The following is a 13986-nucleotide window of genomic DNA, read 5'->3' as shown; positions in this document are numbered from 1 at the left end:
TATTATCTATATAAAGATATTCTGAGTTTAGAAGAACTGGGGAAGGGGAAATAAGACAGTTGATTTGAAAATGAGTTTTGAAACTAAACAACTGCCACTTTTTAAAAAATCTTTTTAGGTTTGTAAATTGCAAGAGCAGCTTGATGCCACAGTCGGAAAACTGGAAGAAAGCAAACAGCTTCTAAAGACAAATGAAAATGGTTAGTAGTTGAAGCAAGAATACGAGATAGCAGCCTACATGTATATAGTACCTTTTAGCATAATGGAATACAACCAATAGTATTATTGGGCAAAATTTAACACACAGCCATATAAAGAAGCTCTAGGACAGTTGACAAAAACCTTGGTCAAGCAGCTGACGTTTTTTGTATGTGTAGAAATGAGACCGTGTGGTCACTTTTGTGATGCTGACGCCTCACACAACCTCGCATTACAGGACTGGGAGGCAATGGGGTTAACATTTTACAATTATATTGCCTTCATTAAGACTTGTGCAAAAACTATTACCCACTGAAGGGATTAACCACAGAAGATAAAATAATGAATAAACTGAAGTAGGCAGAAGAACAGGATTAAAGTATGTAAGTGTGTTTGCTGATGTTAAACTATAATGGAGCCTGTTTCAAAGGTGACCACGACGGACAATGTGGATATAAATCACAGGGTGACCAACTGTCTGATTTTTCTGGGTTTGTCTCAGAATTTGGCTTCCTGTCCTTGTTAAAGAGAAGCCTAGCTTATAATCATTAGTTCTGCAAGTATTTGGATGTGACCCAAAAATGCCAGCATTTGTGGAAAGCTTCAGTTTAAAAAGATTGAATAGAAGCTGTGGCAGTCATGCTAATGTGACATTGTGTAGAAGTATTTTGTGTTCTGATGTCCTTTACCAATTAATACTGAAACTTTTTTCTGTGAGCTTCCTTGAGTGCCATTTTTCCCCTGGATTTGTCTGGGCCACAGCTGTACAGTCCAGAGCCAGCACTCATCTCTTGAGTTTTCCAGCTTCAGCAGGTGGATGATGGGGTTTGGGTGAGTTTAGGAGTGTCTCCCCACACCCCTCTGGTCTTGGCAAACCATCTGCTCCTCTGGTGAAATGTCCCTTATTTTCCTCCCTAGAGCTGGCCACCTATGGGTCATCCTGAGAAATTGTCTTCAGTAACTTTTTAGTACATTGAGAGGTTTGTTGACAACCAGCAATTAATGATGAATGAAATGATGCCGGGAAGCCTAGACGATAATAATCAATTCTTTAAGTATTTGGGTGTCTCCTGGAAAATGCTGGCTTTCCTGGGAAGCTTCATCTTAAAAAGAATTGAGAAAATGTTAGCAGACATGTTAATATGACATTGTTTAGCAGTGTCTCGTGTACTTTGCCAGTTAATGCTGAAACTAGTACCATTGTATTAATTAATTGGAAAGCACATGACTCCAAGCTCATCTTGAATGAAGTTTTCTTTACTATTCTGACATTTTTGGGAGGGGAAGAGGAATAAGCCCCATTATTGAACTTTTAAAAATGTTAATTGTATGCTACTATTTATCTTGCGCAGTAATATCCTGGTTGAATAAACAACTGAATGAAAATAAATTAGCAGCACTGCAAGAGACTCCAGGCTCTTTTGACCCATCAACGATATCTAGTGGCAATTTGTCCAGGCCTGGGGCTATGCAAAACAGTCTGGTAAGTAAACTATTTACATTGTGACCAGAACAATATATATATATAAATTAATTGAGTTATTTTTATAATTTTGAGTGAAAGAAGGATGGGTAGTGAAGGTATGGGATGGAGAGCAGTATTTTTTTAATGGTTTATTGAAACGTTAGTACTTTTTACTTTACCTGCATTTTCAATGGGACACCAATATTTATTGCTGTTCTGCTTTATAATGTGAAATGCAGGATTTTTAATTCCAGTTAGACAAGTGTCAGTTTGGTTCAGGAGGAGCATTTTCACCTCCAAGTCAGTATATTTATTCAGTGACCACACAGCAGAGGATGCTAAGACTTTTCCCTCCTTTATTTGCCTGTTGATGTCCAGTGCTTTTTCGCAGATGGATTACTGCCATTGTAATAAGGAGAGGCACTTAAATAGGCAGATGAAGGCAATTTCCAATCCTCTAACCTCATTTCCTATTGGTCACTGCAGGGTTGAGGGGATTACTTGCTGTGTAGGGTGCCCAGAAGATGTCAGTTGAACCAGCCCCTGATGAGAGGTGGGCTTAGCAGCAAGCACTGCAGATCAAAAGCCATCACCGTTTCTCTCCCTGCCCTCCCAAACACACAGTAAGAAGTCTCAAAACACCAGGTTAAAGTCCAACAGGTTTATTTGGTAGCACAAGTCACTAGCTTTCGGAGCGCTGCCCCTTCGTCAGGTGAGTGGGAGTTCTGTTCACAAACAGGGCATATAAAGACACAAACTCAATTTACAAAATAATGATTGGAATGCGAGTCTTTACAGGTAATCAAGTCTTAAAGGTACAGACAATGTGAGTGGCGAGAGCGTTAAGCACAGGTTAAAGAGATGTGTATTGTCTCCAGACAGGACAGTTAGTGAGATTTTGCAAATCCAGGCAAGTCGTGGAGGTTACAGATAATGTGACATGAACCCAAGATCTCGGTTGAGGCCATCCTCGTGTGCGGAACTTGGCTATCAGTCTCTGCTCAGCGACTCTGCGCTGTCGTGTGTCGTGACAGCCACCTTGGAGAACGCTTACCCGAAGATCAGAAGCCGAATGCCCATGACCGCTGAAGTGTTCCCCAACAAGAGAGAACACTCTTGCCTGGTGATTGTCGAGCGGTGTTCATTCATCCATTGTCGTAGCATGTGCATGGTCTCCCCAATGTACCATGCCTCAGGACATCCTTTCCTGCAGCGTATCAGGTAGACAACGTTGGCCGAGTTGCAAGAGTATGTACCATGTACCTGGTGGATGGTGTTCTCACGTGAGATGATAGCATTCGTGTCGATGATCCAGCATGTTTTGCAGAGGTTGCTGTGGCAGGGTTGTGTGGTGTCGTGGTCACTGTTCTCCTGAAGGCTGGGTAGTTTGCTGTGGACAATGGTCTGTTTGAGGTTGTGCGGTTGTTTGAAGGCAAGAAGTGTGGGGATGGCCTTGGCGAGATGTTCGTCTTCATCAATGACATGTTGAAGGCTCCGGAGAAGATGTCGTAGCTTCTCCGCTCTGGGGAAGTACTGGACGACGAAGGGTACTCTGTGCACCGTGTCCCGTGTTTGTCTTCTGAGGAGGTCAGTGTGGTTTTTCGCTGTGGCGCGTCGGAACTGTCGATCGATGAGTCGAGTGCCATATCCTGTTCTTAAGAGGGCATCTTTCAGCGTCTGGTGGTGTCTGTTGCGATCCTCCTCATCCGAGCAGATCCTGTGTATACGGAGGGCTTGTCCATAGGGGATGACTTCTTTAACGTGTTTAGGGTGGAAGCTGGAGAAGTGGAGCATCGTGAGGTTAGCCGTGGACTTGTGGTACAGTGAAGTGTTGAGGTGACCGTCCTTAATGGAGATGCATGTGTCCAAGAATGCAGCCGATTCCGGAGAGTTGTCCATGGTGAGTCTGATGATGGGATGGAACTTGTTGATATCATCCTATAGTTGTTTCAGTGAGTGTTCACCATGAGTCCAAAGGAAGAAAATGTCATCGATGTATCTAATGTATAGCATCGGTTGAAGGCCCTGTGCGGTGAAGAGGTCTTGTTCGAACCTGTGCATGAAGATGTTGGCATACTGAGGTGCGAATTTGGTCCCCATGGCTGTTCCGTGTGTCTGGATGAAGAACTGGTTGTTGAAGGTGAAGACATTGTGGTCCAGGATGAAGCGGATGAGTTGTAAAATTGCATCTGGAAACTGGCAGTTGTCGGCATTGAGTACTGAGGCCGTTGCAGCAATGCCATCGTCGTGGGGGATGCTGGTGTAGAGTGCCGAGACATCCATTGTGACGAGGAGTGCTCCTGGTTCAACTGCTCCATGTGTGCTGAGTTTCTGTAGGAAGTCTGTAGTGTCGCGACAAAAGCTGGGGGATCTTCGTACAATGGGTTTCAGGATGCCCTCGACGTAGCCGGAAAGGTTCTCTCACAGGGTCCCATTGCCCGATACGATGGGACGGCCGGGTGTGTTTGCCTTGTGTATCTTTGGGAGGCAGTAGAGATCTCCAACATGGGGAGTACGTGGGATGAGAGCACGGAGGGTGCTCTGAAGGTCCGGATCAAAGGTCTTGATCAGTCTGAGTTGACGGGTCGTCTTCGTCATCAGTACTTCCCCGGAGCGGAGAAGCTACGACATCTTCTCCAGAGCCTTCAACATGTCATTGATGAAGACGAACATCTCGCCAAGGCCATCCCCACACCCCCACTTCTTGCCTTCAAACAACCGCACAACCTCAAACAGACCATTGTCCGCAGCAAACTACCCAGCCTTCAGGAGAACAGTGACCACGACACCACACAACCCTGCATGACGTGCCAGATCATCGACACGGATGCCATCATCTCACGTGAGAACACCATCCACCAGGTACATGGTACATACTCTTGCAACTCGGTCAACGTTGTCTACCTAATACGCTGCAGGAAAGGATGTCCTGAGGATGGTACATTGGGGAGACCATGCAGACGCTATGACAACGGATGAATGAACACCGCTCGACAATCACCAGGCAAGAGTGTTCTCTTCCTGTTGGGGAACACTTCAGCGGTCATGGGCATTCGGCCTCTGATCTTCGGGTAAGCGTTCTCCAAGGCGGCCGTCACGACACACGACAGCGCAGAGTCACTGAGCGGAGACTGATAGCCAAGCTCTGCACACATGAGGACGGCCTCAACCGGGATCTTGGGTTCATGTCACATTATCTGTAACCCCCGCGACTTGCCTGGACTTGCAAAATCTCACTAACTGTCCTGTCTGGAGACCATACACATCTCTTTAACCTGTGCTTAACGCTCTCTCCACTCACATTGTCTGTACCTTTAAGACTTGATTACCTGTAAAGACTCTCATTCCAATCATTATTTTGTAAATTGAGTTTGTGTCTTTATATGCCCTGTTTGTGAACAGAACTCCCACTCACCTGACAAAGGGGCAGCGCTCCAAAAGCTAGTGGCTTTTGCTACCAAATAAACCTGTTGGACTTTAACCTGGTGTTGTGAGACTTCTTACTGTGTTTACCCCAGTCCAACACTGGCATCTCCACATCATGACTCCCAAACACAAGCAATAATACTGGATGCTTTCTGACAGCATCCAGAAGAATGCAATGATGTCAGCCATTGCTGCTCTTTCAGCTTGCAGACTTTATTTTTCATTTCCTGGTGCCTTATGAAGGTGGGTCTTTGCTGTGGAAGTATCTAGAAAATTTAAATATAGAGCTCAGCAACTCAGTGGACATGTTAACCAGTTCACTGCCCGTCTCTCTAAAGTATCTATGAACAGTGTAGTGCTCGGCTGATTAACTTGTGAACACAGTTCAGTGGACTATGCAAAAGCCTTGCTAGTAGGTTTGATCTCCAGTGGAGTCTGCACTCTCACATCCCTCGTCCATAATTCCAACACAGAACCTATTAAAGTAACAAGGGGTAATCATCTTGGTGATGGAACTTGTGACAGAGAGCAGTCTGTGAGTGCAATTGCTTAGATAGAAGAAAATCCACATTCAATAGGAATTTTGCCAAACAGTTTAGCTGTGTGTCTGTTATTGAATTAATTCCAGTTAAATAGATCTTAAGTGGTCTTTTAAATTTGCCCCAGCAGAAAACTGTCAGATCTTTGAAAGCTCATTTTGTTGAAGTTTTTGGAATTTGCTTGATTGCCATTTTATTGGGCAGAAGAAGGTTGAGGAGGCTCAGTGAAGGAAAAGTGACACAGGACAAAAAAAGACAAATGGTTTCAGATTATTTTTCCAGTTTTCTGCATGCATGGCTGTTATACAGCAGTGGAGGACAGATCTGTGTTTTTGGATTGTGGAGAAGTGTCTGTTTGCCCTTTTTAACATAATTGGTGCAGACTTTTAAAATAAAAGTCCTTGAAATACTAATATTGTTCTGTTGCTTTTCCTTTTGCAGCAAACTTTGTTGCACCCTCCTTTTTCTGTCTTGATGCCACAGCCTGTCTCTTCTGCTTCGCCTTCAAATATTTATTCTCCGACCTCTGTTTCTACTATGCGAATGAAATCATCATCCCTAAGGGCTGGTGTATCAGGACATGGTCTTCAGGCAGGCTTGATTTTAAAATATATTATTTGTACTATTCTATTGTTTGGAGCAAAATTAAATGTTTTGGAATTTGCTAGATTTTTAAACTCTGACCGAGTAGCTTGCACATGTAAATTCAGGATTTTTGATATAAACCATATCAAACAGCTTTGCTGGTTACCAGGAGGGCTGTTGTAATGATTACACACTTAAATATCAAATGCTTTAAAATATGGCTTGTAACGTTTTTAGCAGTAATTATTGCATGTTTGAAATTGTTTGCTTGAGGTTTGAATTGTTTATTAATAGTTCTGCAGTTTAATAAAAAAATTGAACCAAAGTCACTTTATTATTCAGTAAAAACTTGATATCTGACAAGAAAATGTTGCTCCTAGGTGCATTTCAGTCCTTTGCAACTAAATCCTAGCAGCATTCCTGTGACTGAATCCAAGCTGGGTCCTTCAGCTTCAACACCAACCGTAATGGCTGCCTCTTTGAAAAGGTATGCATTGGTTCCAGCAGCCTTAACAATGAATCAGAATAAATGTACTTTATATTGGTCTAGTTTTCAGATGCCACAACCAGTCTTAAATATTTCCTGTTACATGCTGTTTAGATTTAGCTTTTTGATTATAAATTAGTTGAAATTTGTGAGATTAGAGATTGTGAGGTTGCATCCAATTGATGCAAGCTACATTTTTGAGATGTTTGAGGTATGAATTTGTGATATTGAAATCCACTATTAAGTGCTGGAACAGTAACTAGTTTAGGATGCATTTCATAGTTACTGGGAAGCTTGATGACAGGGAAGGTGAATAAGGATCACACTGTAAATAGCTCAGATTTTTTCTATTCCCTGAAATGTATTGTCCGAAGTTCTTTTTTTCTGTGTGAACTGGAGTTAATTCCTTTTCTGGTCTGTTATAGCAGCTTTTCTTCACGTCCTAAAGGCCATTTCAATGCCTGCTGTAATCTACAATCCTCCCTCCCTCGTAATGTAGCATTAAACAATTACCTAGTCTTTCACTACTGTCTCCTGACACCCGTACCTAAATTGAAAAATGCATTATGCAAAGAGTTGTGGGCATGGATGTATGTGCACCCAGCAAATCCCTGATAGTTATCTTTTTAAAAGGAAGAATTTGTCAAGAGCTCAATATGGATCACATTTTAAGATATTCAGAAATAAGTTCCAAATGGTGCAAATGGTACAGTTCTAGGCTGCGTTAAAAACTTTTGGTCAGCAGCTCATAATTCTTTCCATCACCCCTCCAGTCTGCTTTCTTCCCATCTCCCAGTTATCAGAAGGGAAGTTAGAGATGGATGTGCAAAGTAGGGGAGATTATTGTTTTTGTGAATTTCTGTTTCCTCTTTTTATTTTGATAGTATTTTATTTTGTGAACTAGAGAAATCATCCCACCATTATTTTAAAATCACTTCCCCATAACTATGTTATTTTCTTTGATTTTGCACTGAAACTCATACATTCTGAAAAGGCTTCAACTTTTAGAACCTTTGTTAACTGAAACCTGTTTTTCTACAAATGTGCAGATTGTCCCAATTTATTTCAATGTATTTACCTAAGATATTGCTAGGAGGTAAAACCAAGAAATCTGGCTAACTTCCAGGCGTGATCTTAGCCTCCTGTAGATATGTTGGGGCCTGGAAGTAAACCTATTTGTGGACTGATCTAGGTAGTGCATCCTGGAGTAGTTACACTTAGATTTTAAATTTAAGCTGCAAGTTCACTGATAGTGTGCCTCCAGTACTGAGATAAATTATACTCGGACTACTGAATTTTATTCAGTGAAAAGTAAGCAAATTTGATCTCTCATAATTATATGTTTTAAAGGGTAAGATACGTTTAATTGCAATACAATGTTGTAAGAGCAAAAATTTGGCATTCAGAAGAGAACCTGATTCTGGGAGTTTCTTAGAATCATCGAATCCCCACAATGCAGAAGGAGGCCATTCGGCAAATCAAGCCAGCACCAACAACAATCCCACCCAGGCCTATCCCCATAACTCCATATATTTGCCTTGCTATTCCCCCTGACGCTAAGGGGCAATTTAGCATGGCCAATCAACCTAGTCCGCACATCTTTGGACTGCGGGAGGAAACCACATGTTTGTGGATGTCAGATGACATGATGAGGTCAAATATAATAACCCCATAATCAATATAGTAAAGTCTAGACTCCTGCGTGATGAATGGACTCTTGAGGTACAGGGTGCTGCTCTTGAGAAAGCATGGAAGAAAACTTGGAGAGGGGAAAAAAAAGTATAACTGCATCCTAATATCAATTGATTAAAAAGTAGAGAAGAAATGTCTTAGCTGCTCCTAAATCCCAGTGGAATGCATAAATAATCAAAGCCCTGATGGGAAGGCATATAAAGTAGATCTTATCAGGTATTCATGTTATCGAGCCTTTAACTTTTGTCTAGACTATAATGGAGCGTTTGGCTACAACCAAGGGACATGTTTCTGAACTCGCTTGAGCAATGAAATATGGTTAGTGTGTATTCTGGGTTACTGAGTACATTATTTGAAAATAAGTTACTCAGATTGATCTCTAGATTGTTTTCTTAACAGTTATATAAATTAAGCAACTTAATTTAATTGTTATTGTAAAACAGATGAAAAATTATAGAAGATTTGGCATTGGTTTTAAGCTTGACTCATTGTAAAATTCTGTATACCGGAACTATTGTGAGCTTATTTGCTAAACTAAATGTCACTGTTGGGAGATAACTAGTTGAAATCGAGGAAACAGTTTATATTTAACTAGCTAGTTCAACTTGGAATTGTTCCATTTTCAACGTTCAACAAGTCCAAAACTGTAATCTGTGTGATTGGTTGCAATGTAAATTGTAAAATAGAAGCTTTAAAAATTGAAATGTTTCAATTTCGTGTTAACCCTTCATTATGTCTGTGGTTTGAACAATTCCGTCAGCCATTTAATTAGAAATATTTCTTATTCTCTATAGTGAACCAGTTGGCTTGGACCTGAAATACTTACAGAAGAGGGAAGGCGGTAAACCAATTTTATCTCGAGGGGCACCACTACAGAAGGCATCATGTCCATCTAGTGCAGGTAGTAAAGTAGTTGGATTAGGTCAAACTTCTGTATACATTATATTAGTTTTCATGCCTATATATGAAGAAAATTGTAATAGCTGGGAGGTTAGTAATGTGTAATTTATTATTTCCTAATATTTGCTTTAAAAAATCAGCCCTTGAGAAAATCATACAGTACATTTTTAATTCAAAGTTACTTAATATAAATTATTGGATAATTTCTTTCTTGTGCAAAAAACATTGAATTATCAGTAATATATTGTAATCAATGGATAAACTCCAACCAGTCTTTGACTTGCTTTCTTACTGTTTAGCATTGAACACAAAGTTATAATGTCCATTCTGGTGTCAGTGCGATTTGTAAAATGCCTGCAAAAGTCTACAAATAAGGACTGTAAATAGAAAATATTGGAAATACTTACTAGCATGAGTACAGCTCCAATAACGCTCAAGAAACTTGACGCAATCCATGATAAAGCAGCCCACTTGATCAGCACTCCCTTCATGACTGACACACTATGGATGCAGTGTGTACCGTCTACAAGATGCAGTTCAGCACCTCAACAAAACTCCTTTAACAGCGCCTTCCAAACCTGTGACCCTTACTATCTTCAAGAACCAGGGATGTAGGTCTATATGAACACCACTAACTGCAAGTGCTCTCCACACACCATCCTGACTTGGTAATATATCACCATTCCTTTGCTTGCTGCATTAAAATTCTGGAACTGCCTTAAACAGCACATTTGGTCTAGAGACCTACACAGCTCTACTGCAGCAGTTTAAAAAGGCTTAGTTAGTACTGTCTTCTTGAGGGCAATAAGGGATGGACATTAAATGCAGTCCTTGTCAATGATACCCAGATCCCATGATTTTTCTTAAAAGCAGCCAAAGAGAGAAAACCAGAACTCTGCATAGATGATTCCTGAGTATTTCCAGCATTTTCTTTCTATTTCTGATTTTCAACATGCAAATAAGGGCCTGCAGTATATCCATGAATGCATCAAGACCTAAATACAAGAGCAGTTCTAAATAGGGTGTGAGAGGACTTACACATGGTGATCCCTTCGGTTTTCTCTGCCTGTGGGGATCCTCTCAATGCATTTTCCTATCAGCTTGGCTGAGATTAGCCAAAATCAATATCATAATGTTTCATGGCATAGTGCATTAGGCTGACAGAGCTCAAAGCTTCCTTCAGTGTCTATCTTAATTTTTCTGCACCACCTACCCTTACGTTATAGGAACAAAATGTACACCTCTTCCTACTTCAACAACAAATAAGCCACTTAAAATCGTAGATCCAAGGGTGAGTCCAGCTTAAACATAGAACAGTACAGCACAGGAACAGGCCCTTCGACCCATGATGTTGTGCCGGACATGACGCCAAATTAAACAAATCCCTTCTGCTTGCCCTTGGTCTATATCCCTCTATTTCTGTGCGAATCGATATTCATGCGGTTATCTAAAAGCCCCTTAAATAGCCCTAAAAATTTTTAAAGGTTTAAAGTTTATTTATTACATTGGGTATTTGGAAAAAAAACAAGTGGCTCTAGCAAGCCAATTATATTTTATGGGGTAAGAGAAATGTTCATAATTAGCTGGAGTTTTTCTTATTGTCCCGTCCTAAATCAAGTTCTGCTGACCTGTCTTTCTGTCCTTGGTATCTACATTTGTACGCCATCCCCCATGCTTTTAATTAAAAATGTTTGTCCTCAACTTTAAATCCTCCAAGGTGTCATTCCTTTTAAACTATGCAATCTCAAACATACGATCAGACCTTGGCACTTCGTGCACTACCGCTTTTCTCACCTTACTATTGGTGATAGGATCTTCAGTTACGTGAGTCTCTGTCCCTCATTCACTCTTTGTACCTTTTGGACCAAACACTGGGTCATCCAATTACCTCGAATGTCCTAGTTAGTTATGAAACACCTGCAACAGACAGACTCAGATAAGATGTTAAGAAATTTGGTGAATTTTCATTCAGATGTAGACAGGAGAGGGTCAGCAATTTCCCGCTACTGCCTGGCATGCCAGGTTGCAGGCATGTTCCCTCCAGGCTGTTTTGGAGCAGACTACATTGGGGGAGGGGATGATGACGACCCACTTGCAGGCAGAGGTTAGCTATTTAAGATAATTAAAGGGTGTTTAGGTCATGCTGAGGTCATAACCCGACCAGTGAATGGAGGCAACCCCCCGTTGTGGGGGGGGTGTCCCTCTACAACAACAGGCAGTGTGGCTACCTTTTACTATTTTCAAGATTCTTCAGAGGGTGCCCTTTTCAACTACCCACTTCTGCTATTGGGACTGCTGATCTCTCAGGGCTGGGGGTTTCCTAATGTCCTCCAGCCTCAGGAATCTGCTCTCCAACCATCCTTGGTTGGATGGGGCTAAGTGGTCACCTCCTCAAAAATGGCCCTCTGGATTCTAACGATAACATTTCTGGGTACCCGACCCCCACTTACTCCCAACAGCAGGAGTAGGCCCCATGAATGAAAATGTAGTCCTATGTGTTAATAAAAATTCTTAAGGTAGGTTTTGGAAATGAACAATTGATCATTTTAACCAACAAGTATAATTACTTTCTTCTCTCCTCTTTCTCCCCACCCCCATTGTTTTCTGATGTTTATTAAGTGCCAACACGTCTGCCTGTGCCAAAGCAAGGAAATCCGCCAACAGTGATGTCTGCCTACTTCCCTGGACAACAGCCTAGGCTCCCTGCATCATGAAGAAAGAGCAGTAACAAAACTTCTCAAAATGGATCATAATCATGAAAGGAGAAAGGAAATTTCTTCCCTTTAATAAAATAAAGAGGGGCCTCCAGAACACATCACTGCAAGTATTGCAGTGATACATTTAGACCGGTTTGTCTTTTGTAAGAAATGACTGAACTGGGCAGTGATAATTAGCATAAACCCAGGTGCTCATGCAAACTGCCAGAATACACTCTATTGCCATTTTCAGAATGTTAACTTGCATACAAATACAAACTTCATTTGAGGGAAGGTCTTCCGTACAGACCACAGCAGTATACCAAAGTACATGTGATAGAGCCAGGAGTTTATAATTTGTGCCTTACAGATTACCAGAATGGTGTGTATGATAGATAATTTGATAGAGATAATTTGAAGCAATCAAGATATGTGTATCAGGGCAAATAAATCTTGGGGAATTTGATAAGTGAAGATCATTGGCTACCTTCTACATGAAGAAACTAAGGTTTTCTTCCCCCTGCTTCCTCCTCCCCCAGTGCGCACGCTTGAATATGTTCTCCTTTTAAAATGAATGTTTCTGTAACTGCAAACCTTTAGGGGATAAAACTCTCAGCATACTTTTTGAAGTTGATGCACATTGTTTTTTCCATTATGTTGTCAGCATTAGCAACATCTTTGGCACCACTCTTGTCTTTGGTTTCTTTTTTGCTCAACCTGTTCTATCTCAAAGAACTTACCTGGGATCACATGGATGGTATCTGTTGATTCTTAACAGGAGAGAGCAGTTTCTGTAAGATCAGCCATCTTAAACCAGTTGCAAGCGCACTGTTGCCGTTTTTGGCATCCGATTTATGACAATTATCTACTAACTGAAATCAGTTTGAGTTCAGTTTTCTTCAAACACTTATTGGAACCTTACTGTAATTCAGTATATGCAGTCAGTATTACAATACAGGAATGGGTCGGCCCTGCCGAACACTGCAGGGAATGCAGAATTGTTGATTAGCACTGGAGGGGTAAGGAGCAAGTTCTGTCTTGTTAGTAGGGCAGTAGTTATGTACTTTTTGTATCTGCAAAATAAATTTGATAGCTGCATAATAAAGAAATTAGAATCCATTTTGTTTAATAAAAATACATCTCAAAAATATTAAGTGCCATTATTTATTATGCCCTATCAAATTATTTGTCTGAAAACATGAACTACTGCAACTTATCTGTGTAGTTCTGAATTCTATTACTTTGATAAGGTGACTAATATAATTGCATCAGGGATTTTAAAGCACATCAGATGTACAGAACTGACATTACGTCCCCTATTGTGCTGTAACTAGTAATTTATGACCTCTGTTGTACTGAATATATGTCCGTGTAAAAATTGTAAAGAATTTTGTATTTAAAATGAGTGTTGCATACATATTTTGACTGAATAAAATATATGTACTTTTGCAGAAGAAACTGTGACCCTTCAACCTTTTAAAATAAAGTTGTTGAGATCTGCCATCTCCAAGCATAGCTGGAATATGAGGTGGGGAAGAAGACATGAGGTTATTTTTAAAATAAAATCATATACCATAAAGGAGAGCTCGTGTACTAGAGGAGGAATGCACAATGATTCCAGTGGCCTTTTGTCATCCCTGGCTTTCCTTGTGTTTTCATGTTCCTCTTCCCGAGCTCTCACCCTTACCGAATGCGGTTCTGTCAGCAAGGGCAATGCTCCAGAACATTGCAGCCAATGGCCATTCTTCAAAGTGAACGAGTGTTAGAAAATTGTATCAGAGTGAGTGCAAAGTGTGTTGCAGATTAGTTTAATCCTGGCCTTGCCCAACGGTGCATTAGGATTCAGACAGGAGACCTCTGGAAATGGCAGAACTAAGAATCCATCCTGGTCTTTTTCCCTTCCTAGAGCTGCAGGACTGATGCAAAATTTAGTGACCAAACAGCCTTTTTAAAAATAAAAAATTTGTTAGTTACTAATTTGAAGCAATGAAGTACACT

At 40.9% G+C, this 13986-nt stretch overlaps 1 protein-coding gene across 3 annotated transcripts in view; it reads left to right on the top strand.

The window, feature by feature from the left end:
- LOC144494886 (spindle assembly abnormal protein 6 homolog) overlaps positions 1–13446 on the top strand; it is a 69139-nt gene extending 55693 nt beyond the window's left edge. For 2 of the 3 annotated variants that reach the window (XM_078214395.1, XM_078214396.1), the window contains 6 exons: positions 119–200; positions 1551–1681; positions 6070–6219; positions 6594–6700; positions 9187–9293; positions 11912–13446. In XM_078214395.1, the coding sequence (XP_078070521.1) occupies positions 119–200; positions 1551–1681; positions 6070–6219; positions 6594–6700; positions 9187–9293; positions 11912–12006 (672 nt within the window). In that variant the 3' untranslated portion in view covers positions 12007–13446. The remainder of the gene's footprint in view (positions 1–118; positions 201–1550; positions 1682–6069; positions 6220–6593; positions 6701–9186; positions 9294–11911) is intronic. The other variant, XM_078214397.1, reaches the window with a different exon arrangement.
- The last annotated feature ends 540 nt before the right edge of the window (positions 13447–13986 follow it).

This window comes from Mustelus asterias, chromosome 6 (assembly GCF_964213995.1).
Source record: "Mustelus asterias chromosome 6, sMusAst1.hap1.1, whole genome shotgun sequence".
Lineage (NCBI taxonomy): Eukaryota > Metazoa > Chordata > Chondrichthyes > Carcharhiniformes > Triakidae > Mustelus > Mustelus asterias.
Note: the sequence above shows the minus strand (reverse complement) of the source record. Positions and strands in the feature narration are given on the sequence as shown.